We start from the raw sequence: 14,262 nt of genomic DNA, 5'->3' as shown, positions 1-14,262 counted from the left end.
CCTCATCTACAAAGCGGACAGAAGTAGTACTGTTTTATGCAGCACAGAGAACAGAAGCATATCATGAAGACATGAGCAAGTTTGATCAGTTGTCCCATGGCTGCGTGACATACTGTATGCTGATTAGCTGCCACTCCCATTCAAGAATGGACTAGTGATGCTGGCTAGGAAAGAAAGACTAGAGAAAAAAGAAATCCAGCTATTCTCTTATTAATATAAAAGTATTTTCAAGTCATTTTATGTGCATGAATAATTGCAGGCACTCAAACACATGCTACATAGTAACACAGATGATACAAAAATGTATTTTAATCAGGAGTGGATGACAGAAATATAATAAGCTAAGGAAAAAATATTATAAATCAGTAGCAAAATTAAATATTGGAATCAACCTACACGTAGGAAAAAAAGAATTAATAAGTGACTCATATCATGAGGACAATTAAGCATGGGAATAGGTTGCCCCAAGACATGTGAAATCTCTGTCCTTGGAGGTTTTTAAAATGCAGTCAGTCAAAGAACTAAGAAAACCATTCTGAGTTCAGTGTTGATCCTTTTTTGATCAAGAAGCTGGAAAAGACACTTCCCAAGATCCCTTCCAACCTGTACAATTTTGTGATTCTATAAGTTCACATACCTGAGAGGGTTCGAAACTAACGGTATCAGCCACAGACAGGGATGTTTTGATGCATTCAAAAAGTAAGCAAGATGTTTGAACAGAAGAGGAATGGACTGATGAATAAGACAGAGACTACCATAATGCCTTTATGTAACTCTTTAAGTCTATCAGCCTCCCCACTTCAAAAGGAATTGTGCAGGTGTTCCTACAAGTGAGGAGTCACTAATGAGCTCAGAGGAGTCATCACTATCTGAAAAGACTCCCATACTCTCATTGAAAAAAAAAAAAAAAACCTAAGAAAAAAGGAGAATATTAGGATTACTTCCTTCAGCAAGTAATTTAGGAAAAATAGATTAGGAACTTCTGGTGTCCCTTTTTCAAAGTTTAAAGCACAAGGACATTTAGTCAAATTAATAAATGAATAGTCATGATCCAAAAAAGAACTGGTTCCCTAGTACCTGAAGTTTTCATGAATGTTATATGAAGATAAAAATTTAGCAGGACTCAGCAACTATGTAGGTATTTGCATTACAGAAATACTCAGAATTGTCATAACTATCAATCAAAAATATTTTGGAAAAATAAGATAGTAAACCAAGACCTAATGATCAGAGTCTAGAATGATACTTTAAATTTTTAGAAAATTAACTTTCTTCGGCCTTCTACATAGTTCTTACCTCATCTTTGGAACATTTGATGCCAGTTACTGAAAATACTTCTGCATAAGATGGATATCGTGTTGTCAAGCTCAGCAAGTTGCAATATACATATAACATAATGATAACATTACATTGTCATATTTTTCTCCTTTTGATTTTGAGTTTCTTATTCAAAGATGCTGCATTTAGTATACATGTAACATTTTAAATGTGAAAGCTAGCATACAAATAACTTCAGATCTAAGACTGAATAATTAGTGGCAAGAACCTCAGAAAAGGCATAAATATGTTTCTCCTGAAAGCTGTAAAAAACACCAGAAATTATTTTGATATTACACATCTATTGGAATGGAAAACTAAAATGTTTTGTGAGAAAGTGATGACTTCCAAGAACAGTAATGGAAAAGCTTGAAACATCTCATTAACAGTCTCACAAGTACTTCATTTGGGGTTAAACTTTATGTTATATTCAATGTATGTAATATCTTAAAATATTAAATATTCATAACCTGAGTAGATGAGTTCTATGGTAGTGCTAGTTTGAGAATGATGGTTTTATTTTATGACAGGTTTTAAGGCTTGGAATTTTTTTCACCAGACATTAGGATGCAGAGTAAAAAGTGGAAAAGAGTAAACCAACCTCTTGAATATTTCACAGAACACATCTGTATGAAGATGGTCTCTCTCTTCCCTTCTTCATTTTGTCTCTTTCTGTTTCCCCTGTCCTTTTTCTCTCTAGCTATTCTGTCCCACAGACACCTTCCTTTGAAAATGTTTCCAAAGGTGATAAAATTTTAAGAAGTTTTCTGCTTTGAATAAATGTATTATTTCACTGAAATTATTCCATTAAATTAAAGTATATAGCAAATTTAACAGGCTAAATCTAGAAGTCAATTTAAATGCTTCCTGGAAATGAATATATAACAAATTCAATCTAGTGTGAAGGACTATGATTGGACAAGCTTAATTATGAACTTTCAAACTGCCAATATATCAGAAATGGAAACTGCAGCCCCAAAGACTGCTCTGTCATCTATATTCCAGAGCATTTCATTCCTTTGTAGCATTCACAACACCTGACTGCTATGTCTTTGTTTAGCTGGCCTGGAAAGGCAGTGATCTGGCACAGATTTCCAGTGATTTTGCAGGTAATAAGTGGCAAGTGTAAGAATATTAAAATTCGTAAGTACATCTAGAAAGTCCAAGAAAAAAAAAAAACACCATATCACTGGAAACCAATTGCAATGTCACACATTCACCTAGTAAAAAGCTTTCTTTACTAGTTACAGGAACAGAAGTGGAAAAAGAAACGATCAATATCCCAGCTATGAAAGATCCTTACTGCATGTTTCTTGAGAAGCAATGGATCCTCTGCATAGACTGCTGAGTACCACAGTGTCTCCTGAGGAACACAGGAATCTACCAGTCTGCTTCCTCATGATTTTGAAAACAAAACTGCTGCTCATGGTAAACTGATCTAAATAGTGCAAATATATGATGAGTCTACTTCTTACAGGACCCTGATCTAATTTTTTTTTTTAAATTGAGACCTATGAAGCCGAATACTGAGTATTAATTCCATTTTCTTTGCACTTCTGCTGCAAGACTGCCAGTTACTTCCACTTAGTTGAAAAGCTCATCATTCCATTTCAAGTGGGCAAGACATGTCTCTTCCTCAGGCTGTTTCACCTAACCTCTTCAGAAAGGTGGTTATCAAAATCACACTGAAATAAAATAAAAATTATTCCACCTACCAGTAAGCTGAGCTTTTAGCTAAGCTATCAGGGGAAAAAAGAAAAAAAAAAAAAGGTCAAACAGGTCAGTTTCACTTTAATTACTTCCAAAATGCAGGATCTATTTCTGGGGTAAATGGCATAAACTGAAGGAATCTCATGTGCTATGTGTATGAAGACTAATAAAAATCTGAATGTAAACTACAGAAATGAAGAAATGTAAAATATATCCTTCCCAAAATCACTAGAGCCTCTCCCTATCAGCAAATTATTTCTACCAATGTTATTTTTAAGTGCAGTGCAGTTTTGCACAACCCTGCATGCATGCATGTGCGTTCACCTCCACCCTTGGGTCAGATTATACTACGGTAGAATAGATCTCCATCTTCAGACATTCTTTCTGATGGAAAAAAGAAAATTAGTTTTGCTCAGTTTCATTTCTTCACTGCCAGCTGTAGCTCCTCAGACAACTCTAAACCACTTTTGTACCTCCCTGGAGTGCATGCTTCAAAGGCATATGGACATTTATCTTGTCATTCCCTTATATCACCTTCGCTTCTCTGTATTTTTCTCTTTAGGTTTTTTTTCCCCTCTTTCCTCTAAACTATTCATGCTTATATGTATCCCTAGACAGTCTTTCTCAGCATTTTTCATGCAGTGACTTGATAAAAGTGGGGCTGCGTAAATCTGGGCGTGCAAATACTTAGGTGGAAAATGCAGTACCAGATTGACTGACACAGTTGGCAAATACAGACAGAATCCAGCAAATAGTTTCAGCCAGAATTTTGATAGGAATAAAGTCATGTGTGGTTAAGAAAGCTGAAAAATTTCACTCTGACATTTTCTAAATTAAAAAAAAAAAAGTCTACATTTCAAACATTTCATTTATAAGTGTAGGCTACTTTGAACAGAAACAAACAAACAAACAAAAAAATCCAACCACACTTCCAAACTAAGTAATAAACAACTGGAAATTAAGTGCACAAAATGTTTCAATCCACCAATTTTTTTCCTTGTATTCTTTGGTTCCAACATTAGAAACCAGTGCTTTTTTTCAGAACGCCCCGTCCAGAACTACAGCTCTTTTCCTCTCTGTTTAGTTGATGAATCCTATATTCTAATCAGAACTATGTCTGCTACTACTCCTGGGGCAACCTCTTCACTAGCCCATGACTTGCTTAGGCTGTGGAGTAGTGTCTTTCTGCTGGGTGTCCAGAATGGAATAGTATTCACTCAAAAAGCTACAAGAGTACTAGATATTTTTCTTTTTTTCCCCTAATATGTCCATCTTTATCTCTCTGAGGTTTTTTTCATTATTTCTGCTTTTGGTGTTCCATTTGCATTTGTTTGCATTAGCATTTGTTGTAGGTTGCTGATATTTCTAAATTCTCTCTGTTTATGTGTGTAACTTGTGTCACTGAGAGTTTCAACTCCTGTCAGTTTGGGACAAAATTCACATTTTGGATGCCTTATGCAAAGAAATCAACACCAGCCAGTACTGATTTCAGGGTTCAAGGACTGGCCAGTAGCATAGTCTGCTAAACCAAATCAAACCAAAAACAACCAGCTTCATCTAACAGAATTAGAGGAAAAGCAAATCATAAAAAACAAGAGGAACAAACCAAAGTATGACTGATTCTTAATTGCCCAGTATTACAATTTATATTTCCCCAAGTATAGTTACTTACAGCAATGCAAGATGCATGTGAAATTCTACTGTTCTGATTAAAATAAATATAAACACAGGTTTGGAGCACAAAAGAGTCATAATACAGCTGATGCACAGAATTTTAATCTCACCTTTCCGGTAGACTTTGTTCCTTTCCAAATGCAAAAATAGCAGATAGTCCAAGCAGCAAGGAGGCACAGTGCAAGTTCCCAGCGAAGATTCCCAATATGTTCAATTCCATCAGATATAGCTAGCACCCTTCGTCTTACAAGGAGAAAAAAAAAAAAAAAGAAAAGGAAAAAAAAAGATAATAATATTGATGCAAAACAGCATTACCTATAAAACACTGGGCTAAAATCAAATCACCTTCAACCAAGGAGACTCCTAGTTACTGACTACTGAAAATGCACTGTGCTAAGATAGAAGAAACAGAAGGAAAAAATAGAATATTCTCAGTGGATTTTACATCTGGTTAAAAATGAACAAATCTTTTTTGTTCATTTTTCATCTTTCCAGACCAGTAACAAAATAAAAAAGATTTTAAAGTAGCCTTTGTATACAGTAAAAGTCAAAGAAAAAACCCCAAATTTCCTTGAATTAGTAACTGACATATATAAAGCCATAATAATTGGTTTTTTCAGTTTCACTGTTTTTTCAGAAAAAAAAGTTCTAACCTTTATTTTTACTTTGTAACATTTATTTTCATAAATTTCCTTTTGTAACTGAAACTATAATTTTAAAACATTTCTTTTCAAAACTGTCAAACATCACGAAATTTTCCAGATGGATTTTACTTAGGAAATGCTAACAGTAAAATGTTGATATTTTAAAAAGAAACAAACTTTTTTTTTTTTTTGTGAAAAGCAGTCATCAAAATTACGTATTGCATTTACTATTTGAAAATAGAGTATTTGAAATACTAGCCACCCAGTTCTAAAACCAGTATTCCTCATATAGTTTAGGAACGCCCCCCACAGCTCATGGTCCAGGGCCAAAGTATTTACTAGTAAACAAGATAAAGAGGGAGAGTGAAAAGTTTTGGGGGCTTTTTTAAACAAGAATTCGGAAACATAAAAACCAAGCAAATTGCTAGTATACACACAGGAAACATATGAAACCAGGCTTCAATGGTAGTTTCCAGAAATCTGGGCTAGCATTTTATTTACAAGAATGATTTTTTATATAAGAATGATGCTCTTATCTGGGAGATGCATGGTCCTTTTATGCCCTTCTAATTTTGCTTTAAATAAACACTCAGATTAAACAAAATGTAAATTATTTACCAGCCTGTAAATAAAACACGGGTACTCCTGGTTGTATGAATGAAGAGGTTAAAAGCAATAGCAAAAATTTATTCCTATAACTCTCAATGATTTCGTGAATTCCCTTGAGATTTTTCAATTGCTCTTAAACCTGAAAGAAACCCTATAGACAATTAAAAGACTTTTTTTCAGGAATCTCAGTTTTCCATAACAATAAGAGTATGATTTAACTGGTATGCGAGGTCAGAAGTTGATATGGGTTTAAATTCCATACATTCAGAGATTTGGAAACACCTCATCTTTTAAAAAACACTTTTTTAAACAACTTAAAGTAACCAAATAGACATTTACTAATTACATACACAGAATAATTCCTTTGTGCCTTTTATCGGCTTAATCAAATCTCTATAGGGACTGGTCATGGTTCATTCCATGTGTGTTTCCATAAATATATTTATACACCTGTATGCACACATATACACAGTCACACAAAAATTTCCAACATTCAACCTTACATAAATTGTCCTGGGCAGTTTTCTCTGAAATCTGTATTACGTGTTATCTATACACCCTCAGAGACCCTAGACTTACACTACCCTCCCTCCCAGAGACACTGTGAATGAAAACAAATGAATTTCACAGGTGCTCTGATATAGTTAAAAGCCCTATAATAATCATCACTGTATTATATATATAATTCATGTACATAAAGTTATACAGATAATGTAATTAATTGCAATAAAAAATATTTAGGTTAAGAGTTGAGTATTAAGTTTAAAAAATCCAACCTACAACATGAAGTAATTCTTCCTTTCTTCCTTTTGCATTTGATTCAGTCATTGGCTGAGGTGATCAATTCAGGGCGTGTAAAGTATGATCACATAAATCAAGGCCGTGCCTAAAATAAATAAATGTTGGAGCTACCTGGGGAGGAATCTGATCTGGTTCTTTCTGCTTTCACCTGCGGTGGGTTGAGGATGAAGGGAAGTTCCTTCACCCGCCTCTAATGATGGAGTAGGAGGATAGAGATGTCAACAGCTGGTGATATAGTGGGAAAAGGAAAAGATCTAGTTATCACCAAGTCTTTCAAGGCGACCATACAGATGCTGCAGAACCTGTTCAGTCTTTCACACATTTCAAGAGCTGCAGCTGCTGCTCCCGCTGCAGCCATTTACAACGTATGGGCTAAAAGTTTACTGCTTAGCTAAAGCAGGACAAAATTTAACAGGTTAAAGAAAATTCACCAAAAACCCCCCAAAACCCTAAAGCCTGAGGTTTGTCTTCTTATTTTCCAATGAATATAGAGGTAGAAGATCTTTCCACTTAAAAAAAAAAAAAGAGTGGAAAAGGAGGTTACACAAACTTTTTGCAATAGAAAGTGTTATGTGCTTAAATGTAAAATTACTGCTACCTCAAACACATTTCCTCCTCATCCAGTAACTAGCTTTATTCTGCAAAGCTTCTAGTTAGGGAGAGAAGTGATCTGGCACGGAACACCCTCAGCTAAGACCTGCAAAGAACCTAAAGAACTGTCATCAAAATGCATTCAAAAATGAAAAGAGGTAGCTTTTAATGAAGGATATATTTTAATCAAGAAGGGGAAGCACATATTTTATATCTACAGTCTAGAATTGAAAATAACATCACTGAGCCATAATTATACAGAAAGGCTGATGAAATAGATACTTAAAATTCAAGTTCTTCTAAACAATTTGACAGATGATATCATGTGGAATTTGACTTAGGATAACATCCACCCTCTTTAGAAATTCTCATTCAAAAAGCAAAAGGAATCCATGAATTCTTAGCTCACCTTGAATATTAGGGTGTTATTTGAAAGAGAAACAAGGCAAAAAGTAGTATAATGTGATTAAACAGGGTAATAAAAGACCAATGAGTATATACTGACAACAGGCTGCAGATAACTACGTTGAAAGACATGTGAAGAGTGAACAGTCCACCACAGAAGCCTGATGACAAAGCAAAAGCCAGGTATTTGTAAAGAGACATATTTTGATTGCACGTACTAAAAGGGGTTTTTTTAACCAAAACCGTTTTATAAATAGACTAAAAAGCCTCAAACTATAAATTACTGTCATGGAAAAGAAACAGCCAATAAATATCTTAACGTTCCTCATTTGGGCACCAGTGTTTCCATGCAGACCCTGCCAGACCAACAGTCTTAACCCACCAGTAACATTTCTGCTCTGCCAGGATTAAGGAGGAACAGCTTTGACAAATGCAGCTGCTAATATCAAGAAAACATTGTTGTAAACAGTCTGACCTTTTGCAACCCTACAAAAAGAAAGTAGCGTATTATCAGCCTGTTGGCACATAGCATAATATATGGGCAGCACATCTACACAGTACATACCAGCAATATGGAAATCACATCGTTTTGTTGTGAGACTATACATATCCAACCTTCCTGCAATGACACGTAAGTGTACCTTACCTATAATTTCCAGTTTATAGCTGCAGGTTGTTGGGTTTTGGGTTGTTTTGGGGTTTTTTTGAGAAGAATTAGTATACCGACTTAAAAAAATGCAGGTTAAAAAGAGATTGGTCCAAGTTCAGTTTGAACTTCACAATCAGATTAAGTGAAATTTATAAGACAAGCAGGGGCAGCCTAAAGACTTTTCATTGTTGTTTTGCTTAAAAATGTTCTAATTTTTATTTTCAAGTGACATACGACATTTTAAAATTAATGGCGTTTCTTTGTAAGATGAAAAAGAAAACTAACTCAAGAGAAAATACAATCAAAAAAAAAAAAGAAACAAAATGTTTGGGCCACAGTAATTGTGAAATGGAAACTTTTCTCCTTTAGCTTTATTTTCACTTAAAAATAATAATAAGCAAATTTTGTTATGCTTGAAACAAACCAATATTTTTTTTTTTTTTTGCTATTTGAATGGCATTTATGTGCACCTAAACATAACCAGCATTTCTTTTCCAAAATGGGGAGGTGTGAACAAATGTAAGATGGCTGCAGTAATCCAAATCAATGCTATGGAGAAATCTGTAAGCTTATTCAGCTACTGGATGCTGTAGAGCCATGCTAACACAGCACTCTGCCTGGGCTAAGTAGTGCCCGTAGTTACTTGCCTGCAACACATATACCATGGATGTAGCTGCGCTGCTTTCATACATGATCTCAGAGGTCTTTTCCAACCTAAATGACACTCTGATTCTATGAGTTAGCCAGTTCAGACAGCCTGGAACCTCAGCCCTAGACTGTCATATCATGTAGGTAAGAACTTCATGACAAAACCTGCCACAGGACAAACCCCCAGCAACACAAATGGCTCCTGGAGGATTGGTAAATCTATTTAAGAGAGGTTGGCAACTTCCTCACTTGAAGGTTTGTGCACATGTATATGGATGATGAACTGCAACACACCAGTCACAGATTTCCATGAATGGCACCTGCCCAGTCTCATGGAACCTCTCAATACTCATGTCAACAGCTACGCATAGGGCTACAATCATTCCTCAACTTCCAGAACCATGAACGTGTCAACTGAGATATCAATCTTTATTCAGCTGTCTGGTTGCAGAACTGCATGCTGTGGGGAAAAGACACGTAAAGCTTTCAATAATAATTCCAGTGCTGCGATCGCATTGCAAAATAGTGAGCGTGATGGAAGTATATGATCGATTCACTGGCACACTCAGGGCTCAAACAGAGCTTGCAGAATTACTCTAGACTTGCACCATAATCCATATCTAGCTTTCAAAGTAATCCATTTCAGCAGCCAGTCACTTGAATTACTACACTGTTCTTCCCTAACTGCATAACAACTTAATAAATAAATGTTATTACTCTCTGTCTCATGGTTAGAATGCTTCACACACCCAAAACCAACTTTGTCTTAAGAACACAGTTCTCAGTGAAGATGCAAACGGAGGATTTTTAAAAGCAACCAGTTTCTGGAAGCTGTCTGCAGAAAGTCAATGCCCAGTCTTTTCTGAATGCTCTGTGAGAAGTCTCAAATAGCAGAGACACCTACCTTAACCATCCAGAAATCTTGGCCTGATTCTTTTGTAAAGAGTGTCATAGAAAGTAAATGGCAAATTAATGGGCTCAACACAATTATCCCTGCTGCTCCCATTTAAAAGAAGACATGTGGTGCCAATCAGCTTGAACTGTTAGCACCATAATGAGTATTGAAATATACTGAAGTGCTGTAAATTGTTTTGTATTTTCTTTGTTCAAGCAGAACAAAGGTTTAGTGTTTCCCTTAGAAAGTAAGCAGCAACAAGTCCAGAACATATAATTAAACTACAACATACAATGTATTCAAAGAACAGATCCAAGTGAGAGAAAGTCTTGCTCAGAAGCTAGCAGTGATTTCCTCAGCAGGCACAACCCAGCTCTCCCTATCGCCAGGGCCTTAGCTCTCCTGCTGAATCCACCTGAAACAGCAGCAGCAGGGTTTGAAAGGAGGCAGCGTTCAGAACACGGAATTCTTCTCACAAAGCCTCACTTTAGTCCGACTGCAGATACCTTCATATCTGCTCTTCTTCTTTTATTATTCAACTTAAAACAAAAAGGGCAAGTGCTTTAAAAATCACGATTATTCCCTGCATCCAAGGGAGGCTGATGTATTCAGGGGTCAGAAGATGACAGAGTTGATCACATCTTCTTGCTCCTCAGCAGTTCATCTTCTATCTAAAAGCTGCTATGACCTTGCATAAATCACACAGACAAGAAAAAAGATATAGTGTGGCTTTCACTATGTCTTCCTCTTCTTCTCTTACCACTGCAAGTCCCCTACACTACCTTGTTCTCCTCACCTCTTAATGCAGGGAAAGGTAGAGAAAGAACAAGAGCAGTAAAATCAGCATTGAAAGTGCTACTTTCTGTTTTGAAATAACAAGTCTTTGAAAAAGAGAAGTTCCATAGTGAGACGCCCAGAAATAGCCAAATTTGTGAGTGTTGTTTGCACCAACGTTTCATCACTTGTGATTGCACATATTAAAGCAGAGCAGAAGGGAGTAATTTATGCACATTTATAATTTATGCAGATTGCAATGGGAAGAGGTTGTGAACGCCTCACGGTTATTATAAATGAAATTATTCTCGAACAGAGGGTCTCAGCATCACCCTAAGCATCCCCTGGTATAAACTACATGGTCTTGTAAAATAAGACAATGGGATTCTGAGATAAACTACAAACTCATAGTGGTTTTATATTCCAACTATCAGATGAGATTAAAAGCAAAATTGAAAAATAGTGATTTTCTGAGCACAAGGCACCCTAGTGTGATAACTACATAAACCTGACAGTCTCAGGTAAGCCACTGGAGATGACTGACAAAGCTAGTTTATATAACTGAGCTATCAAGAATCAGAAACCTACGTTATGGGATGAGTTCAAGACATTACTTTGTGATAAAACTCTTCAGCTGTCAAATATGAATATCCCAGGAGGGATCAGAATGCCAGCGGCCATATGACTTAGCAAAGGTGCCACTACATGCCAGTCATACTACAAAAAAGCAGACATTTCCAGTAATTGCCTCCTAGATTTTGCTTCTTGAATTCTATATGCTTTCCCAAAGGAATCACACATGTCTGTCCTTAACAGCACTATTAAAAAAATACAGACACAATCTGGAGAGTTCATTTTCACTTCAGCTGGTTTGGTTTATACTTGTGTGGAAAAAAAAAAATATCTTTTTCCTTATATATTTCAAGACTTATTAAAGCTGAGGGTCTTTAAGTAAAATCTCCCCAAATTAAATGAGGAGAAATATCTTAACACACATTTCATTGGAATGTCTTGAAACTTTATCATTAGAATTCGCTTCTGCCAGTGGCCTAAGGCCTGAATATATTCAACCTTCAAAAAAAATATTGCAAACTCATCTAACCTTGCAGGGCATTTAGATAAAAAGATACTGGGTTCAGGAAGGTTATCTAATGTTCCCTTAATAAATGGAAGTTTCCATAAATCATCATACATTTAAAGAAATAAAAAACTCAACAACAATCCTGATAGAAAAAAAGCCCAAGAACCTAGGGGATCACTGTAGCTACCCGTACAACAAACTGGAGGTAGCTGCAGGTAACCATCTGAATTACTGCAGAATCTAAGATCACTGGTTAATACAAGCCATGTTAAGCAGAGTAACCTTGAGTATACTGTTTGCTGCCAACCACTTAAGACTATGTGAAACTTTGCTGTAAAAAAGATTTGTCTTGCACAGAGACCTGAAGCTACAAATCATGAACTATATTTGGATTTCATTGAAAATAGAAATTGATGAGTTTGAAAAAAAATTACTGTAGGTATTGAGTTTGGGGTTTTTGTTGTTGTAGTTGTTTGGGGGGGGGGGGTTTGTTTTGTTGTTTAAAAATACACAGCAGTTCGGTTTCTTGAGCTGACCAATAGCCTGGGCAAGAAGCCAGGGGACTGGTGGCATTTGTACATCTTGAACAGAATATTGAGGGAAATAAGCTCCATTGGTATTAGGGTTAATTTGGAATGCAAAGGTTAACTCAAACCAGAGTAAGGTTTTTAATTCAGTAGTAGAAAACTATTAATTCTACACAGGATATTTCGCTTGTAAATAGAAAATTGAATTTAAACCAGTCTCACACCTAAAGACACACTATGAAGGTTTCACTACCTCCAGTCACACATATATAGCTTGACTAAACGTTATTGAAGAAAGGTTTTTGCTTCTTCCTGTACATAACACAGGGGAAAAGTGATACAAGTTACAAGAATCTAATGAATAAAAGGTAAATTTAAGTGAAATAATAGGACATATATTTGAAGGGTGGCATTTTTTGTGTTTCCCATTAGCTGTCAGAAATGCTGATGTTTAGTCACAAGGGTATTTACAACTAGACTGAACAAAATCATGACATTAGAGCGTACATTTATTCTGGTTAGAGCTTATAGTACCAAATATTATGAATCAAAATACGTGTGGATAAAAACAGTTGAACCTAGACAGAGTTGGGAAGAGATAACAGAGCCATAGAAAAATTTCAGCATACTTTAAGTACACCTAAAATAACATACTTAGCAAGAAACTAGACAGCATACAACGACCTTTTGCTACCTACATCCCAGGAACATACTGTTGCTAATGGTTACCTCTGTTCTTTCAATTAACATCATTGCATGCGTATGCCCTATCAAAATTTAGAAAGATAAAATCTTATGAGGATTATATAAAAGTATTATATACTTGCTGAAAACATTTTTAATTTGTTTGAGAATGTACTAAAACACCTTTCAAACTAGTAGTTCAGTACATCTGTCAGGAAGAAGGGCCCCTCCATTGTTGGAACTGCTGTAGAGGGGCATATGATGAAATAACTGCTACTTCTTATTATTCATAGCTGAAAAGTAACCTTTCCCTCCAAATTTGAAAGCTTACACCACTACATTATCAGCTGGGAGAACACTGCATTTTCCTGGGAAAGAGTGTCTTTATTAAAGTGTTCCAGTGTGCGGAGCTGTACCAGGCTCTTGAATAGAAAGAGGATTAGCTGCTGCCAACACATTGTTGAAATGAATGGATCGGGGTACTTATTGCATTATTTCATTATTTGGAAAGCTGAAGAACAGATTCAATCTATTTGAGGAAGGTCCCTTCATGTTCCCTCTCCAATTTAGAGCAGTTTCCAAGATGTTTGTCTTAAAAAAAAAAATTCAGCAAAAAACAGCCAAACAGAGGAAGCAGCCTCTTGAGGTCACTTCTCCATCTGTATCTGTTCAGCCAGGATCATAGGTGACAATGTTCCTTTTTACTCTGGGCCAGACTCTGTCCTCAGAGCATTCTGTGGGGAAATGAAAGGAGAACAAAATGAAGCCACCAAGCAGCAGTAGTGCTACTGTACAGTGGCCTTTCTTAATGTATGTTTTGGTATGCTCTTCTCAACCCTGCAGATCTTTCAGACCCAGTCCATATTTACCTTGTGAGCCTTGTTACTGAGCTCCTTGTACAAAAACCATAACATATTTGATTGCCAGTGCTGCACAGATTTCCCATCAGTTTAGTAGAAAAGTATCAATATCTTTCAGACATCCTCTATTCCTGTGTTAAAGTTTCTATCCAAAGACATGTTTTTTAAACTCTAACCTTTCTTTCTCTCATTGCACTTCATACAGGTAATATTCTTTAATTTTTGGGAAGATTTATTGGTTTGAGTATTTCCTACCCAAATGTATTTAAGTATTTTGTGCAAGTATACGGTTTCTGACATGCAGAAACTTGAGCAGATTTTAACAGAATCCTGAAAATGGTGGGATTTTAACAGAATCCTGAAAATGGTGGGATTTTAACAGAATCCTGAAAA

The 14,262-nt window shown here is 36.0% G+C and overlaps 1 protein-coding gene across 4 annotated transcripts in view; it reads right to left on the bottom strand.

Annotated features, from left to right (window-relative positions):
- The window catches only part of SLC6A11 (solute carrier family 6 member 11), a 109,359-nt gene that overhangs the window by 74,027 nt on the left and 21,070 nt on the right, over positions 1–14,262 (bottom strand). For all 4 annotated transcript variants that reach the window (XM_074836610.1, XM_074836608.1, XM_074836611.1 and 1 more), the window contains exon 6: positions 4,812–4,944. In XM_074836610.1, the coding sequence (XP_074692711.1) occupies positions 4,812–4,944 (133 nt within the window). The remainder of the gene's footprint in view (positions 1–4,811; positions 4,945–14,262) is intronic.

Source organism: Strix aluco, chromosome 11 (genome assembly GCF_031877795.1).
Source record: "Strix aluco isolate bStrAlu1 chromosome 11, bStrAlu1.hap1, whole genome shotgun sequence".
Classification (NCBI taxonomy): domain Eukaryota; kingdom Metazoa; phylum Chordata; class Aves; order Strigiformes; family Strigidae; genus Strix; species Strix aluco.
Note: the sequence above shows the minus strand (reverse complement) of the source record. Positions and strands in the feature narration are given on the sequence as shown.